The sequence below is a fragment of the Schistocerca serialis genome, chromosome 11, assembly GCF_023864345.2.
Source record: "Schistocerca serialis cubense isolate TAMUIC-IGC-003099 chromosome 11, iqSchSeri2.2, whole genome shotgun sequence".
Taxonomy (NCBI): Eukaryota; Metazoa; Arthropoda; class Insecta; order Orthoptera; family Acrididae; genus Schistocerca; species Schistocerca serialis.
Window position 1 is genome coordinate 102,922,946 of NC_064648.1, and position 14,537 is coordinate 102,937,482.

Here is a 14,537-nt window from a genome sequence, read left to right on the forward strand (position 1 = left end):
GTAATGATGTATAACAGAAGGTTATATTATGTTTCTTTCATTAAATACACATTTTTAAAGTTGTGGTATTCTTTTTGAATCACCCTGTACATTGGTTCGGTTAGAACTGTGCCAGATTCAGTCCATAAATGATACACACATCAAAAAAATTTTTGCATCACCCTGGTTCCCAGAACTCTTGAAAATAGATGTTGACTGTGGATATTGTATCACAGACACAGTCCCTTTGACTGTTCAGAGATGTCACTAAACCCGCCCATAGATGCAAACAACCGTGCATGAGCAAAGCACCTATTAGACAGATGGGGTCTGACAGCCAATCAGTTCCCATCATTCCACCAGGAAGGAGGTACACAGTTCGTGTTGTCTGTAGTTCAACCGTGCCTGGATGGCCAATACTACAGTTTGATCATGTTCGCATTGTTACTTTGTGCCAGGAAGGGCACTCAACAAGCGAAGTGTCCAGGTGTCTCAAGAGTGAATCAAAGCGATGTTGTTCAGTCATGGAGAAGATAGAGAAAGACAGGAACTGTAAATGACATGCCTCGTTCAGGCTGCCCAAGGGCTACTACTGCAGTGGATGACTGCTACCTATGGATTACGGCTCGGAGGAACCCTGACAGCAACACCACCATGTCGAATAATCTTTTTCGTAGAGCCACAGGATGTCGTGTTATGATGTTTTGGTTCCATGTTGTTTTGGGGTGGGCTGACGGATGCTTCTGTTGGTCACGGAAGGCACCGTAATGGCTGTACGATATGTGAACGCCATCCGACCAATAGTGCAACCATATTGGCAACATGTTGGCAAGGCATTCATATTGGCAACATGTTGGCAAGGCATTCATCTTCATTGACAACAATTTGCGCCCCCATCGTGACCTCCTTCAGGATAACGACATCGCTGGACTAGAGTGGCCAGCGTGTTCTCCACACATGATCCTTACTGAACATGCCTGTGATAGATTGAAAAGGGCTGCTTATGGACGACGTGACCCACCAACCACTCTGAGGGACCTATGCTGAATCGCCATTGAGGAGTGGGACAATCTGGACCAACAGTGCCTTCTACATCTACATCTACATCCATACTCTGCAAGCCACCTGACGGTGTGTTGCGGAGGGTACCTTGAGTACCTATCGGTTCTCCCTTCTATTCCAGTCTCGTATTGTTCGTGGAAAGAAGGATTGTCGGTATGCCTCTGTGTGGGCTCTAATCTCTCTGATTTTATCCTCATGGTCTCTTCGCGAGATATACGTAGGAGGGAGCAATATACTGCTCGACTCTTCGGTGAAGGTATGTTCTCGAAACTTTAACAAAAGCCCGTACCGAGCTACTGAGCGTCTCTCCTGCAGAGTCTTCCACTGGAGTTTATCTATCATCTCCGTAACGCTTTTGCGATTACTAAATGATCCTGTAACGAAACGCGCTGCTCTCCCTTGGATCTTCTCTATCTCTTCTATCAACCCTGTCTGGTACGGATCCCACACTACTGAGCAGTATTCAAGCAGTGGGCGAACAAGCGTACTGTAACCTACTTCCTTTGTTTTCGGATTGCATTTCCTTAGGATTCTTCCAATGAATCTCTGTCTGGGATCTGCTTTACCGACGATCAACTTTATATGATCATTCCATTTTAAATCACTCCTAATGCGTACTCCCAGATAATTTATGGAATTAACTGCTTCCAGTTGCTGACCTGCTATTTTGTAGCTAAATGATAAGGGATCTATCTTTCTATGTATTCACAGCACATTACACTTGTCTACATTGAGATTCAATTGCCATTCCCTGCACCATGCGTCAATTCGCTGCAGACCCTCCTGCATTTGAGTACAATATTCCATCATTACAACCTCTCGATACTCCACAGCATCATCTGCAAAAAGCCTCAGTGAACTTCCGATGTCATCCACCAAGTCATTTATGTATATTGTGAATAGCAACGGTCCTATGACACTCCCCTGCGGCACGCCTGAAATCACTCTTACTTCGGAAGACTTCTCTCCATTGAGAATTACATGCTGCGTTCTGTTATCTAGGAACTCCTCAATCCAATCACACAATTGGTCTGATATACATATGCTCTTACTTTGTTCATTAAACGACTGTGGGGAACTGTATCCAACGCCTTGCAGAAGTCAAGAAACACGGCATCTACCTGTGAACCCGTGTCTATGGCCCTCTGAGTCTCGTGGACGAATAGCGCGAGCTGGGTTTCACACGACCGTCTTTTTCGAAACCCATGCTGACTCCTACAGAGTAGATTTCTAGTCTCCAGAAAAGTCATTATACTCGAACATAATACATGTTCCAAAATTCTACAACTGATCGACGTTAGAGATATAGGTCTATAGTTCTGCACATCTGTTCGACGTCCCTTCTTGAAAACGGCGATAACCTGTGCCCTTTTCCAATCCTTTGGAACACTACGCTCTTCTAGAGACCTACGGTACACCGCTGCAAGAAGGGGGGCAAGTTCCTTCGCGTACTCTGTGTAAAATCGAACCTGTATCCCATCAGGTCCAGCGGCCTTTCCTCTTTTGAGCGATTTTAATTGTTTCTCTATCCCTCTGTCGTCTATTTCGATATCTACCATTTTGTCATCTGTGCGACAATCTAGAGAAGGAACTACAGTGCAGTCTTCCTCTGTGAAACAGCTTTGGAAAAAGACATTTAGTATTTCGGCCTGTAGTCTGTCATCCTCTGTTTCAGTACCATTTTGGTCACAGAGTGTCTGGACATTTTGTTTTGATCCACCTACCACTTTGACATAAGACCAAAATTTCTTAGGATTTTCTGCCAAGTCAGTACATAGAACTTTACTTTCGAATTCATTGAACGCCTCTCGCATAGCCCTCCTCACACTACATTTCGCTTCGCGTAATTTTTGTTTGTCTGCATTGCTTTGGCTATGTTTATGTTTGCTGTGAAACTCCCTTTGCTTCCGCAGCAGTTTTCTAACTCGGTTGTTGTACCACGGTGGCTCTTTTCCATCTCTTACGATCTTGCTTGGCACATACTCATCTGACGCATATTGTACGATGGTTTTGAACTTTGTCCACTGATCCTCAACACTATCTGTACTTGAGACAAAACTTTTGTGTTGGCCCGTCAGGTACTCTGTAATCTGCTTTTTGTCACTTTTGCTAAACAGAAAAATCTTCCTACCTTTTTTAATATTTCTATTTACAGCAGAAATCATCGATGCCGTAACCGCTTTATGATCGCTGATTCCCTGTTCTGCGTTAACTGTTTCAAATAGTTCGGGTCTGTTTGTCACCAGAAGGTCTAATATGTTATCGCCATGAGTCGGTTCTCTGTTTAACTGCTCAAGATAGTTTTCAGATAAAGCACTTAAAAAAATTTCACTGCATTCTTTGTCCCTTCCACCCGTTATGAACGTCTGAGTCTCCCAGTCTATATCCGGCAAATTAAAATCTCCACCCAGAACTATAACATGGTGGGGAAACCTACTCGAAATATTTTCCAAATTATCCTTCAGGCGCTCAGCCACAACAGCTGCTGAGCCAGGGGGCCTATAGAGACATCCAATTACCACGTCTGAGCCTGCTTTAACCGTGACCTTCACCCAAATCATTTCACATTTCGGATCTCCGTCAATTTCCTTCGATACTATTGCACTTCTTATCGCTATAAACACGGCTCCCCCTTCACTGTTCAGCCTGTCTCTGCGGTATACATTCCAATCTGAGTTTAGGATTTCATTACTGTTTACGTCTGGTTTCACCCAGCTTTCTGTCCCTAGTACTATATGGGTGTTGTGACCGTTTATTAATGAGAGCAGTTCTGGGACCTTTCTATAGACGCTCCTGCAGTTTACTATTAGCACATTAATATTGTTATTCCCTGTTGCATTTTGCCTACTCCTACCTTGCCGCGTCTCAGGAGGCATCTTGTCGGGCCTAGGGAGGGAATTCTCTAACCTAAAAAAAACCCCATGTGCACTCCACACGTACTCCCCTACCCTTGTAGCCGCTTCCGGTGTGTAGTGCATGCCTGACCTATTCAGGGGGACCCTACATTTCTCCACCCGATAGCGGAGGTCGAGAAATTTGCACCCCAGATCTCCGCAGAATCGTCTGAGCCTCTGGTTTAAGCCTTCCACTCGGCTCCAAACCAGAGGACCGCGATCGGTTCTGGGAACGATACTACAAATAGTTAGCTCTGATTCCACCCCGCGAGCGAGGCTTTCCACCTTCACCAATTCCGCCAACCGCCTGTACGAACTGAGGATGACCTCTGAACCCCGACGGCAGGAGTCACTGGTGCCGACATGAGCAACAATTTGCAGTCGGGTGCACCCAGTGCTCTCTATCGCCGCCGGCAGGGCCTCCTCCACATCTCGGTTGAGACCCCCCGGCAAGCAGACAGAGTGACACTGGCCTTCTTCCCCGACCTTTCCGCTATTTCCCTAAGGGGCTCCATCGCCCGCCTAATGTTGGAGCTCCCAATAACTAATAAACCCCTCCCCCCACGTGCCTGCTCGGACCTTGCTGAAGGAGCAGCCACATGTCCACTCACAGGCAGAGCGGGCGATGCCACACGGCCAGCCTCCACATTTACCCTCCGCCTCGTGCGCCGCGAACGCTGCTGAACCCGCCACTCCCCTCGGGGAGAGGGTGGCCCAACCGCGCCCGGTGCCCGCGATGATGTCTCGACAGCAGGGACAGTGGGTGAAGCATGTAACACCTGGGGTGTACCATGCGACGCACCAGACTCCCCACTGCCGCTACACTCCGAGGCAGCAGCCTGAAGACGGCTGACCGCGGCCATTAACACGTTCAGCTGTTCGCGAACAGTGGCCAGCTCCTCCTGCGTCTGTACACAGCAGTCACACATCCTATCCATCCTAAGGAATCAATTTACTGAAGATAGTTAATCAACTTTTAACTAGACTGTTAATTCTCTAAAGGCAGCTGATTATTGACTAAACTGTGATTGCTAGCCACTTCTTGTAGAAAACAATGAAAATAGCACTACCTGTCTCTGGACTGTATTGAAAACAAACACTAGCACTACTGGCACTATGGTTGACTAAAGGGACTCTCTCTGACTGTATTCAAAACAAACATGAAATCTATGGAACACTATTAATAGCACTCGACAATTAAAGCTTCCTAAAAGCAAAAACACACGGAAGAAGAAGTGACAAGTAAGAAAAATACAGTTAATACTCAAATTAAGGTAGCTCGCTGCACAGCAGACGTCCTTGATGAACTTGTGGATAGTATGCTACAATGAATACAGGCATGGATCAATGCAAGAGCATGTGGTACTGGGTATCAGAGGTAGGGATGTGTACAGCAATCTGGATCACCACCTCTGAAGGTCTCACTGTATGTACAACATGCAATGTGTGGTTTTCATGAGCAATAAAAAGGGCGGAAATGACTTTTATGTTGATCTCTATTCCAATTTTCTGTACAGGTTACAGATCTCTCGGAACCGGGGTGATGCAAAACTTTTTTTATGTGTGTAGAAGGTGAAAGTGTGAAGTGAAGATGGACTGAGACAAAGAGGTTGGACACACACACACACACACACACACACACACACACACACACACACACACACACACAGAGAGAGAGAGAGAGAGAGAGAGAGAGAGAGAGAGAGAACAGAATAAAAAAGAGAGGAAATACTGCTACTTTTAAAAAAAATTGGCCAGATGTGAGTAAGATTCGTGCACTGAGGGTTTTTTACAAATTTAATTATATGTATAGACAGTTCATCCTTCTGGGAATCAAGAATCTCTACCATTTTTGCCTGTTATTGACACTTATACTGGCCAAAACGTAATCTAACTAATTTTATTTGGAAGTATAAGCCTACAGAGTGCTCTATAGAACCGTAGCACCACACTAGATAAGCCAAAACAAAATGGCTCAACCCATTGGTCCCAGAGATTCCAAGATTTTCAAGAGCGTTTTAACTTCAATAACTTAAATGTAACAAATTCGTGCAAGAGGCATGAGACTATTATTATAATAACCAGCAGTTCTCCGAACAGGCTGACTGGGTCACAATGCTGAAAGTCAAACACCAGGCCAGGAATGATCGTATGCCCGTATCCCCTGTTTCAGAATTTATCCATTAGATACCCAGGAGTGATTACTGCACACATCAAAAAAAGTTTTGCATCACCTCGGTTTCGAGAGTTCCGGAACCTGCACAGGAAACTGGAATAGAGATCAACATAAACAACATTTCCGCCCTTTTTATTGCTCACGAAAACCACACATTGCATGTTGTACCACCATACAGCGAGACCTAGAGAGGTGGTGTTCCAGACTGTGTACACACTGGTACTCCCGATACCCAGTAGCACGTCCTCTTGCATTGATGCATGCCTGTATTTGTCATAGCATACTATCCACAGCCCTTTTCAATCTATCCCAGGCAGGTATGATAGGGTTCATGTCTGGAGAACTTGTTGGCCACTCTAGTCGAGCGATGTCATTATCCTGAAGGAAGTCGTTCACAAGATGTGCACGAGGGGGCAAGAATTTTCGTCCACGAAGACGAACACCTCGCCAATATGCTGCCGATACGGTTCCACTGTCGGTTGGAGGATGGCATTCGTGTATGTATTCCACAAGTTCATCAAGGCACTGTCGGTCCAGATTGTCCCACTCCTCATTGGCGATTCGGCATAGATCCCTCAGATTGTTTGGTGGGTCACGCCATCCATTAACAGCCCTTTTCAATCCATCCCAGGCAGGTTTGATAGGGTTCGTGTCTGGAGAACATGCTGGCCACTATAGTCGAGCAATGTCGTTATCCTGAAGGAAGTCATTCACAAGATGTGCAGGATGGGGCACGAATTTTCGTCCACGAAGACGAATGCCTCGCCAATACGATGCCGATACAGTTCCACTGTCGGTCGGAGGATGGCATTCGTGTATTGTACAGCCATAACGGTGCCTTCCGTGACAACCAACAGCGTGCGTCGGTCCCACATAATGCCACCCCAAAAAAGCTGGGAACCTCCACCTTGCTGCACTCGCTGTACAGTGTGTCCAAGGTGTTCAGCCTGAGCGGGTGGCCTCCAAACATGTCTCAGACGATTGTCTGGTTGAAGGCATACGCGACACTCATCGGTGAAGAGAACGTGTTGCCAATCCTGAGCGGTCCATTCGGCATGTTGTTGGGCCCATCTGTACCGCGCTGCACGGTGTCGTGGTTGCAAAGACGGACCTCGCCACGGACATCAGGAGTGAAGGAGAATGTCATGCAGCCTATTGTGTACAATTTGGAGTCCTAACACAATGTCCTGTGGCTGCACAAAATGCATTATTCAACATGGTGGCATTGATGTCAGGGTCCCTACAAGCCATAATCCACAGGTAGCGGTCTTCCACTACAGTAGTAGCCTTTGGGCAGCCTGAGCGAGGCATGTCATCGACAGTTCCTGTCTCTCTCTGTCTCCTCCCTGTCCGAACAACATCACTTTGGTTCACTCTGAGACACCTGGACGCTTCCCTTGTTGAGAGCCCTTCCTGGCACAAAGTAACAATGCAGACATGATCGAACTGCAGTGTTGACCGTCTAGGTATCATTGAGCTACAGACAACATGAGCCGTGTTCTTCCTTCCTGGTGGGATGGCTGGAACTGATCGGCTGTCGGACCCCCTCCGTCTAATAGGCGCTGCTCACGCACGGTTGTTTACATCTATGGGCAGGTTTAGTGATACCTCTGTGATACAATATCCACAGTCAACATCTATCTTCAGGGCTTCTGGGAGTTGGGGTGATTCAAACGTTTTTGATGTGTGTAGTTTTGGAATTTTTCACATATAACTCGAATTGCTATATCTAAGTGCAGAAACTGTTCTTGGATATCTAATGATGGATAATTCCAAAATGCATCATAAGAACAATAAAGACATTCCTTGCCCCTAATGTTTGACTTTTACCACGGCAACCCAGTCAGCTTGAATGCACAACTACTGATTGTTTTAATTTCAGTTCCACGTCAGATAACAAACGACAAAAGAAATATTTTTTCATGCATTATAATTACAAATTAACAATTTTCAGATATTTTCCTTTGCTTGTACTGTGAAACCTTGCTTCTTGCCAAATTTCACGATACACGTGAACGAGAGGAACCATATAGGCTTCAGTGAGCGAGTTTGCAAGTATCAAAATACGTAACATCAATGGAAGCTTCAATGTTTTACATCGACAAGGGACTACGGACCTCAGTATGTGTGATAAGTGTCAGCTTGATATGTCTGCCCGTACATGAGAAAAAAGGGCTTTAACAATTGGACACACAGACAAACAGATTGACCGACAGATGGACAATAAACTGATACTACCAGGGTTCCATTTTTACCGACTGAGGTACAGAACCCTAATAAATAAATGGGGAAGGTGGTTTAAAATAATCCAATCAAATGTTTTGTAGCGGCTCATCACATTAGCCTGTGGAAATTTTTCGTATCACAGAAGCTAATGTAGATGGTAGAACACGGAAGCTTTTTATTACCTTCTGTTGATTCATTTGTTTACTTACTGGTTAATTCATTTATCATATTTAGCTGGTGGGGTGCAGAATGAGGCAAGATATGATTAACCAAATGCAAGCAACTTGCAGAAACTGTATGGGCATACTTTGTTAAAGAAGTATAACAGTACCGCTTAATGCTAATACCGCTTATGCCAGCTATCATTAACCAATTATATTATAAAGACAGCTTTCACTCTGAAATAAGCTGCTGCCTCTTTAGATTTATAACTTATCTGCAGTTTATTTCCTCTTGCTAACTAAATATTTAATTTGTACTACCACTGCGTCCTTATTTTTTTTAAAGATGATACCTACATCTGTAAATACAAAAGTCTATTTACAACTCACCACCATTTGTCACTACAATAAACATGACACCTGTAATGATACAAACACTCTACAGAATTGAGTCATATCCGTACACCTTCTTAACACTGAAAGATAATTGCAACAAAACTAATTTATATATAAAAAAATACTATTTTAAAACATCTTTCAAGATTTTAAACATGGCTGCAGCAGCAACTGTTAAAATTCTTCACAATAAAGGATGGCAGCCAAAAACAGTTGCAGGATAGAATTTTTTTTATTGAAATTCTTGACCAAGGTTTCGGTACATATAAATATACCTTCATCAGAAGTAAAACTTCTAAAATTACATCATGCACTGGAGAATAATAAAACAATTATGCCAAAAGGCGTCATCAGTAATTAAAATATCATCTCCATTTGTACAACATGTGTAATGGGCACAGGATCAAAGCGAACAGTTTAACAATGTTACTTCGCCTATGAACTGTTGAGACACGAGTGTCCAACATAAATATTAAGATATTGTGTGTTGGCTTTTTGTTGTTGTTGTTGTTGTTGTTGTTGTTGTTGTTCACATGTAAAGTCACATTGAGGGACAACATGCATCTTCAGCACAGCACGGAGGCTGTGGCGACTTGATGAGAGGAAATAACTGCTCGTATGCGGAAGTAAGTATTCTGTTAATTGACATTCTGCCTGGGAGATGTGTAGACTCCTATTCTAGTTTACCAATAATGCAAATGGAGCTACAAGAACTTTTCAGAATGAAAAGTCTTGTAACTTGAGACATTAGCATAACACTGGAGTGCAGTTGCTGACGGATTTGAAAGATAGGAAAATATATCACATGTTAACTTACGACAGGCAAGGAAAGTTCATTACTAAAATGCAGTGTAGAAGAAATAGTATTGTTTTATAATTTAAAGTAGTAATTGCAGCTTTGAGGGCCGAGTCAAGAACAAAAATGTGAGACGTACAAGTTAAACTTCTTTCATACATATCTAACAGCAACCTCACACTGCAAGCAGTAGCTACACTAAACACTACATCTGTTTCATGATGTCACGTTCTGCTCTGCAATAGTTTGATCTGTGAAGAGATGCAGCATCTCGTGGCACACTCCAATTCGATTTAGCGTGCCAAATTACGGTGCAAATTACCGAGACACACGTGACGTGTGGATCAGCTTACCAAGTTACGAAAATCCCGCTTAACTACTGTCGGACTGCTAAATAAAGGCTTTTGTAACAAACTGAACAGCCTTTTTTTAAAAGTACCACAGCTACCCCAGAGCACTCCAGACTCACCAGGATGCACCAGCTGTCGCTGTCAGTGGCGACCGTGACGGACGTGATGTCGGCGAGCGGCGCCCGGGCGAGGGTCTCCGCCCTCCCGTGCCGCCCCTCCGCGCCGCCCCCGGGGCTGCCGACGCCCACCCAGCGCGGCCACCAGTGCTCGCGGCACGTCAGCACCGACGTCGGCGTCAGCACCACCGAGCACGGCACCGTCTCCGCCCGCTCCACCTCGTACAGCTGCAGTCGCAACACCAGTTCAGTGTGCTGTGGCTCCGATAGAGGTATACATTGCTGCCATCGTTTCATTATATTTTTTAATCGGGAGGCAGATTTATATTTTTTGTTTTTTATTGAAAAGGTAGTACAAGTATTATTGTTGACCCAAGCAAAGAAGCAGCAGCAATGAAAACAGTAAATGATGGTTTTGTTGAAGCTATTAACTCATTTTGCACGAATTGACAATATGTTATTGAAGAAAGTAGAGGTATGCACGGGGTTCATACACGTATATCTCACAGGCACCTGCTGAACCAATACAGGAATATTAACCACACCACAGTACAGTTATTCATAGATGTAGTTTGTAGCCAACAATCTATTACAGTTTAAACAATGAATAATTTATTTTTGATTACAGTGACCAGTTTGGGTTTATGATACTATCTTCAAGCCAGAGGCTCTGAAATACACAACATTTAAAATGGGTCATGTAGGACATATCACACATTAGTTATGACATAAAATAAGAGAGACATGTTATCTAGGTGATGGGAGGAACCAACCTACAGTGCCAATGAGTATTACAGGGTGACACAGAAAAATGGGAACATTTCCACAATCCAACAAAACTAGACGTGATGAAGGAAAGAAATTGCATTCATAGTAATTGAAGCCTTACAACTTTGCCATTTACATAACATAGATGGCATTTGTCATTTTTTTAAAATTACGTCCTTTAGATGGTGTCATCCTGTACGAATACATTCGTGAAATCCGCTGTTGAGATTCCCCATCAACTGCTGCAACATCTCAACTGGGATACTGTGAATTACATCCTGAATTCTCTGTTTTAACTCATCCAGGAATCTTGGTCTAGTTGTGTACACTTTGCTCTTGAGGTAGCCCCACAAGAAAAAATCACAAATGGATAAATCTGGCAATCTAGGGGGCCAGGGAATGTTATCGAATTGTGAGATCACACAATTGCCAAACAATTCTCGCACATATGTCATTGATTGCCGTGCAGTATGTGATGTTGCTCTGTCCTGTTGAAACCAGGCTTCTTCAATGTTTGGAAAGTTGTTCAATGCAGGTGTAAGGAAAGTTCGTAACATCACCACATAACGATCGGCATTGCAGTTATTGTGTTTACGTGCTCATTTGCAAAAAAATACAGTCCGATAATACCGTGCGACGAAATACCACACCATACTGCCACTTTACTAGCGTGTAAGGAGTGCTCACGAACGTCTTTAGGATTTGTGTTTGCCCAGTAATGGTAGTTCTGTTAATTCACGTAGCCTGTGAGGGGAAAATGTGCCTCATCTGACATCCAAAACTTGTTTATAAATCCAATGCCATTGTTTATTTTTGTTACCATTTGTTGACAGAATCCTAATCGTAACTGGTAATCATCGCCCTTCAATTGTTACACCATGTGCGGTTTGTGTGGATGAAATTTTAAATTGAGATGAAGAATTCTGCGAACACTCTCCCGAGACATTCCAACCACTGCTGCTCGCTCACGAATTGAACACCGTGGGCTCCGTAAGACAGACTCAGTGTTCGCTGGAGAACGCACACTTCTTGATCATCCTGTTGGTTTCTTCTTGAGGGCAGATCCAGTCTCTTCAAAGTTATTAATCCAACATTTTATCGCCTGTTTTGACACAATGGCATCATGACGTCCTAAATTATAAAAATGTCGAAACACCCTTTCCGCTGCTACCAAACTACCATTGTTTTAATAAAACATTTTTATGGCCAACGCATGCTGTTGTCCGTTCCACTGATGACAATTACTGAAATGGTGGACTATTTAATTGCTAACTGTCACGAACATGCAGTGCTGCCACCTGTCCGTTGCTGCCACCACTCATTTCAAACATTCCCGTTATTCTGTGTCACCCTGTACATACCGGTGGACTGTCCAGACAAGCATTCATTATGCAAGAACTCACCCTCAGGTAGACAAGGAACAATAAAACTTCCTGGCAGATTAAAACTGTGTGCCGGACCGAGACTAAAACTCGGGACCTTTGCCTTTTGCGGGCAGTGCTCTATCAACTGAGCTATCCAAGCACGACTCATGCTCCGTCCTCACAGCTTTACTTCTGCCAGTACCTCATCTCCTACCTTCCAAACTTAATGGAAGCTATCCTGCAAACCATGCAGAACTAGCACTCCTGAAAGAAAGGATATTGCGGAGACATGGCTTAGCCACAGCCTGGGGGAGTCTCGGTCCGGCACACAGTTTTAATCTGCCAGGAAGTTGCATTCTCATTATCCTGTATCACCCTGCATATACTGGTGACATCCACACAAGCATTCAGTATGCAAGAACTCACCCTTAGGTAGACAATGAACAATAAAGCAATTCAGTCACCAGAAGCAGTCACAACAACAAATTGCTGACACAATAACAATCTGTGGTCTGCTTGTGAGTAGTGTATGAACAGTTTATATTAGCTGTCCATAACTTAACAAGTTCACTGAATGTTACAACATCCAGCAAAGGATCACTGTTTTTAGCACAGCTGTCTGACAGTACTAACACTATAAGAAGCCAGTAAATATGAAAGTCCCGGTGTCAGAGTTCCGCGAGACTGCTTCGCAGTGGACAGCCAGATGCTCGATGTTCAATGTTCGATTCATATGGTGGCAGTCTCTAGGTCGGCATGTCATCTGTGACTGCCAGGCACCGGTCGTGTCGTGTCTGAAATTCAGTGCCAGTGGGAGAATACATCAAGGTCCATTTACAGACACTCAAAAGGGCTATCGTGGCCCCAACAATCCCCGTTTTGGCTACTTGCAGTGCTACCCTGTCACGCTGCCGGACTCTGTGCCCCGTCACAGCAATTGGTATCTCTCACAACTAGCTGGCAGAGCCTGGGCATTGTTGTTATGTTCTTCAGACCAGAGTCTGGTTTGATGCAGCTCTCCATGCTACCCTATCCTCTCAAGCTCCTACATCTCCCAGTACCTACTGCAACCTACATCCTACTGAATCTGCTTGGTGTATTCATCTCTTGGTCTCCTTCTACAATTTTACCCTCCACGCTACTCTCCAATACTAAACTGGTGATCCCTTGATGCCTCAGAACATGTCCTACCAACCGATCCCTTCTTCTAGTTGAGTTGTGCCACAAATTCCTCTTCTCCCCAATTCTATTCAATACCTCCTCATTATTATATGATCTACCCATCTAATCTTCAGCATTCTTCTGTAGCACCACATTTCGAAAGCTTCCATTCTCTTCTTGTCTAAACTATTTATCGTCCATGCTTCACTTCCATACATGGCTACACTCCATACAAATTCATTCAGAAAAGACTTCCTGATGCTCAAATGTATACTCAATGTTAACAAATTTCTCTGATTCAGAAACGTTTTCCTTGCCATTGCCAGTCTACATTTTATATCCTCTCTCCTTCGACCATCATCAGTTATTTTGCTCCCCAAATAGCAAACTCCTTTACTACTTTAAGTGTCTCATATTCTAATCTAATTCCCTCAGCATCATCTGATTTATTTTCACTACATTACATCATCTGATTTAATTTCACTACATTCCATTATCATCATTTTGCTTTTGTTGATATTCCTCTTATATCCCCCTACTAAGACACTGTCTATTCTGATCAAATGCTCTTACAGGTCCTTCGCTATCTGACAGAATTACAATGTCATCAACAAACCTCGAAGATTTAATTTCTTCTCCATGGATTTTAATTCCTTCTCCAAATTTTTCTTTTGTTTCCTTTACTGCTTGCTCAATAAACAGATTGAATAACATCAGGGGTAGGTTACAACCCTGTCTCACTCCCTTCCCAACCACTTATTCCCTTTCATGCCCCATTTCTGTACAAATTGTAAATAGCCTTTCGCTCCCTGTATTTCACCCCTGCCACCTTTAGAATTTGAAAGAGAGTATTCCAGTCAACATTGACAAAAGCTTTCTCTAAGTCTACAAATGCTAGAAATATAGGTTTGCCTTTCCTTAATCTTTCTTCTAAGATAAGTTGTAGGGTCAGTACTGCCTTGTGTGTTCCAACATTTCTACAGAATCCAAACTGATCTTTCCTAAGGTCAGCTTCTACCAGTTTTTCCATTCATCTGTAAAGAACGTGTGTTAGTATTTTGCAGCCATGACTTATTAAACTGATAGTT

The 14,537-nt window shown here is 43.7% G+C and overlaps 1 protein-coding gene across 1 annotated transcript in view; it reads right to left on the minus strand.

Annotated features, from left to right (window-relative positions):
• The window catches only part of LOC126427276 (pleckstrin homology domain-containing family M member 2), a 271,933-nt gene that overhangs the window by 43,933 nt on the left and 213,463 nt on the right, over positions 1–14,537 (minus strand). The window contains exon 16 of the mRNA XM_050089544.1: positions 10,160–10,384. Within this exon, the coding sequence (XP_049945501.1) occupies positions 10,160–10,384 (225 nt within the window). The remainder of the gene's footprint in view (positions 1–10,159; positions 10,385–14,537) is intronic.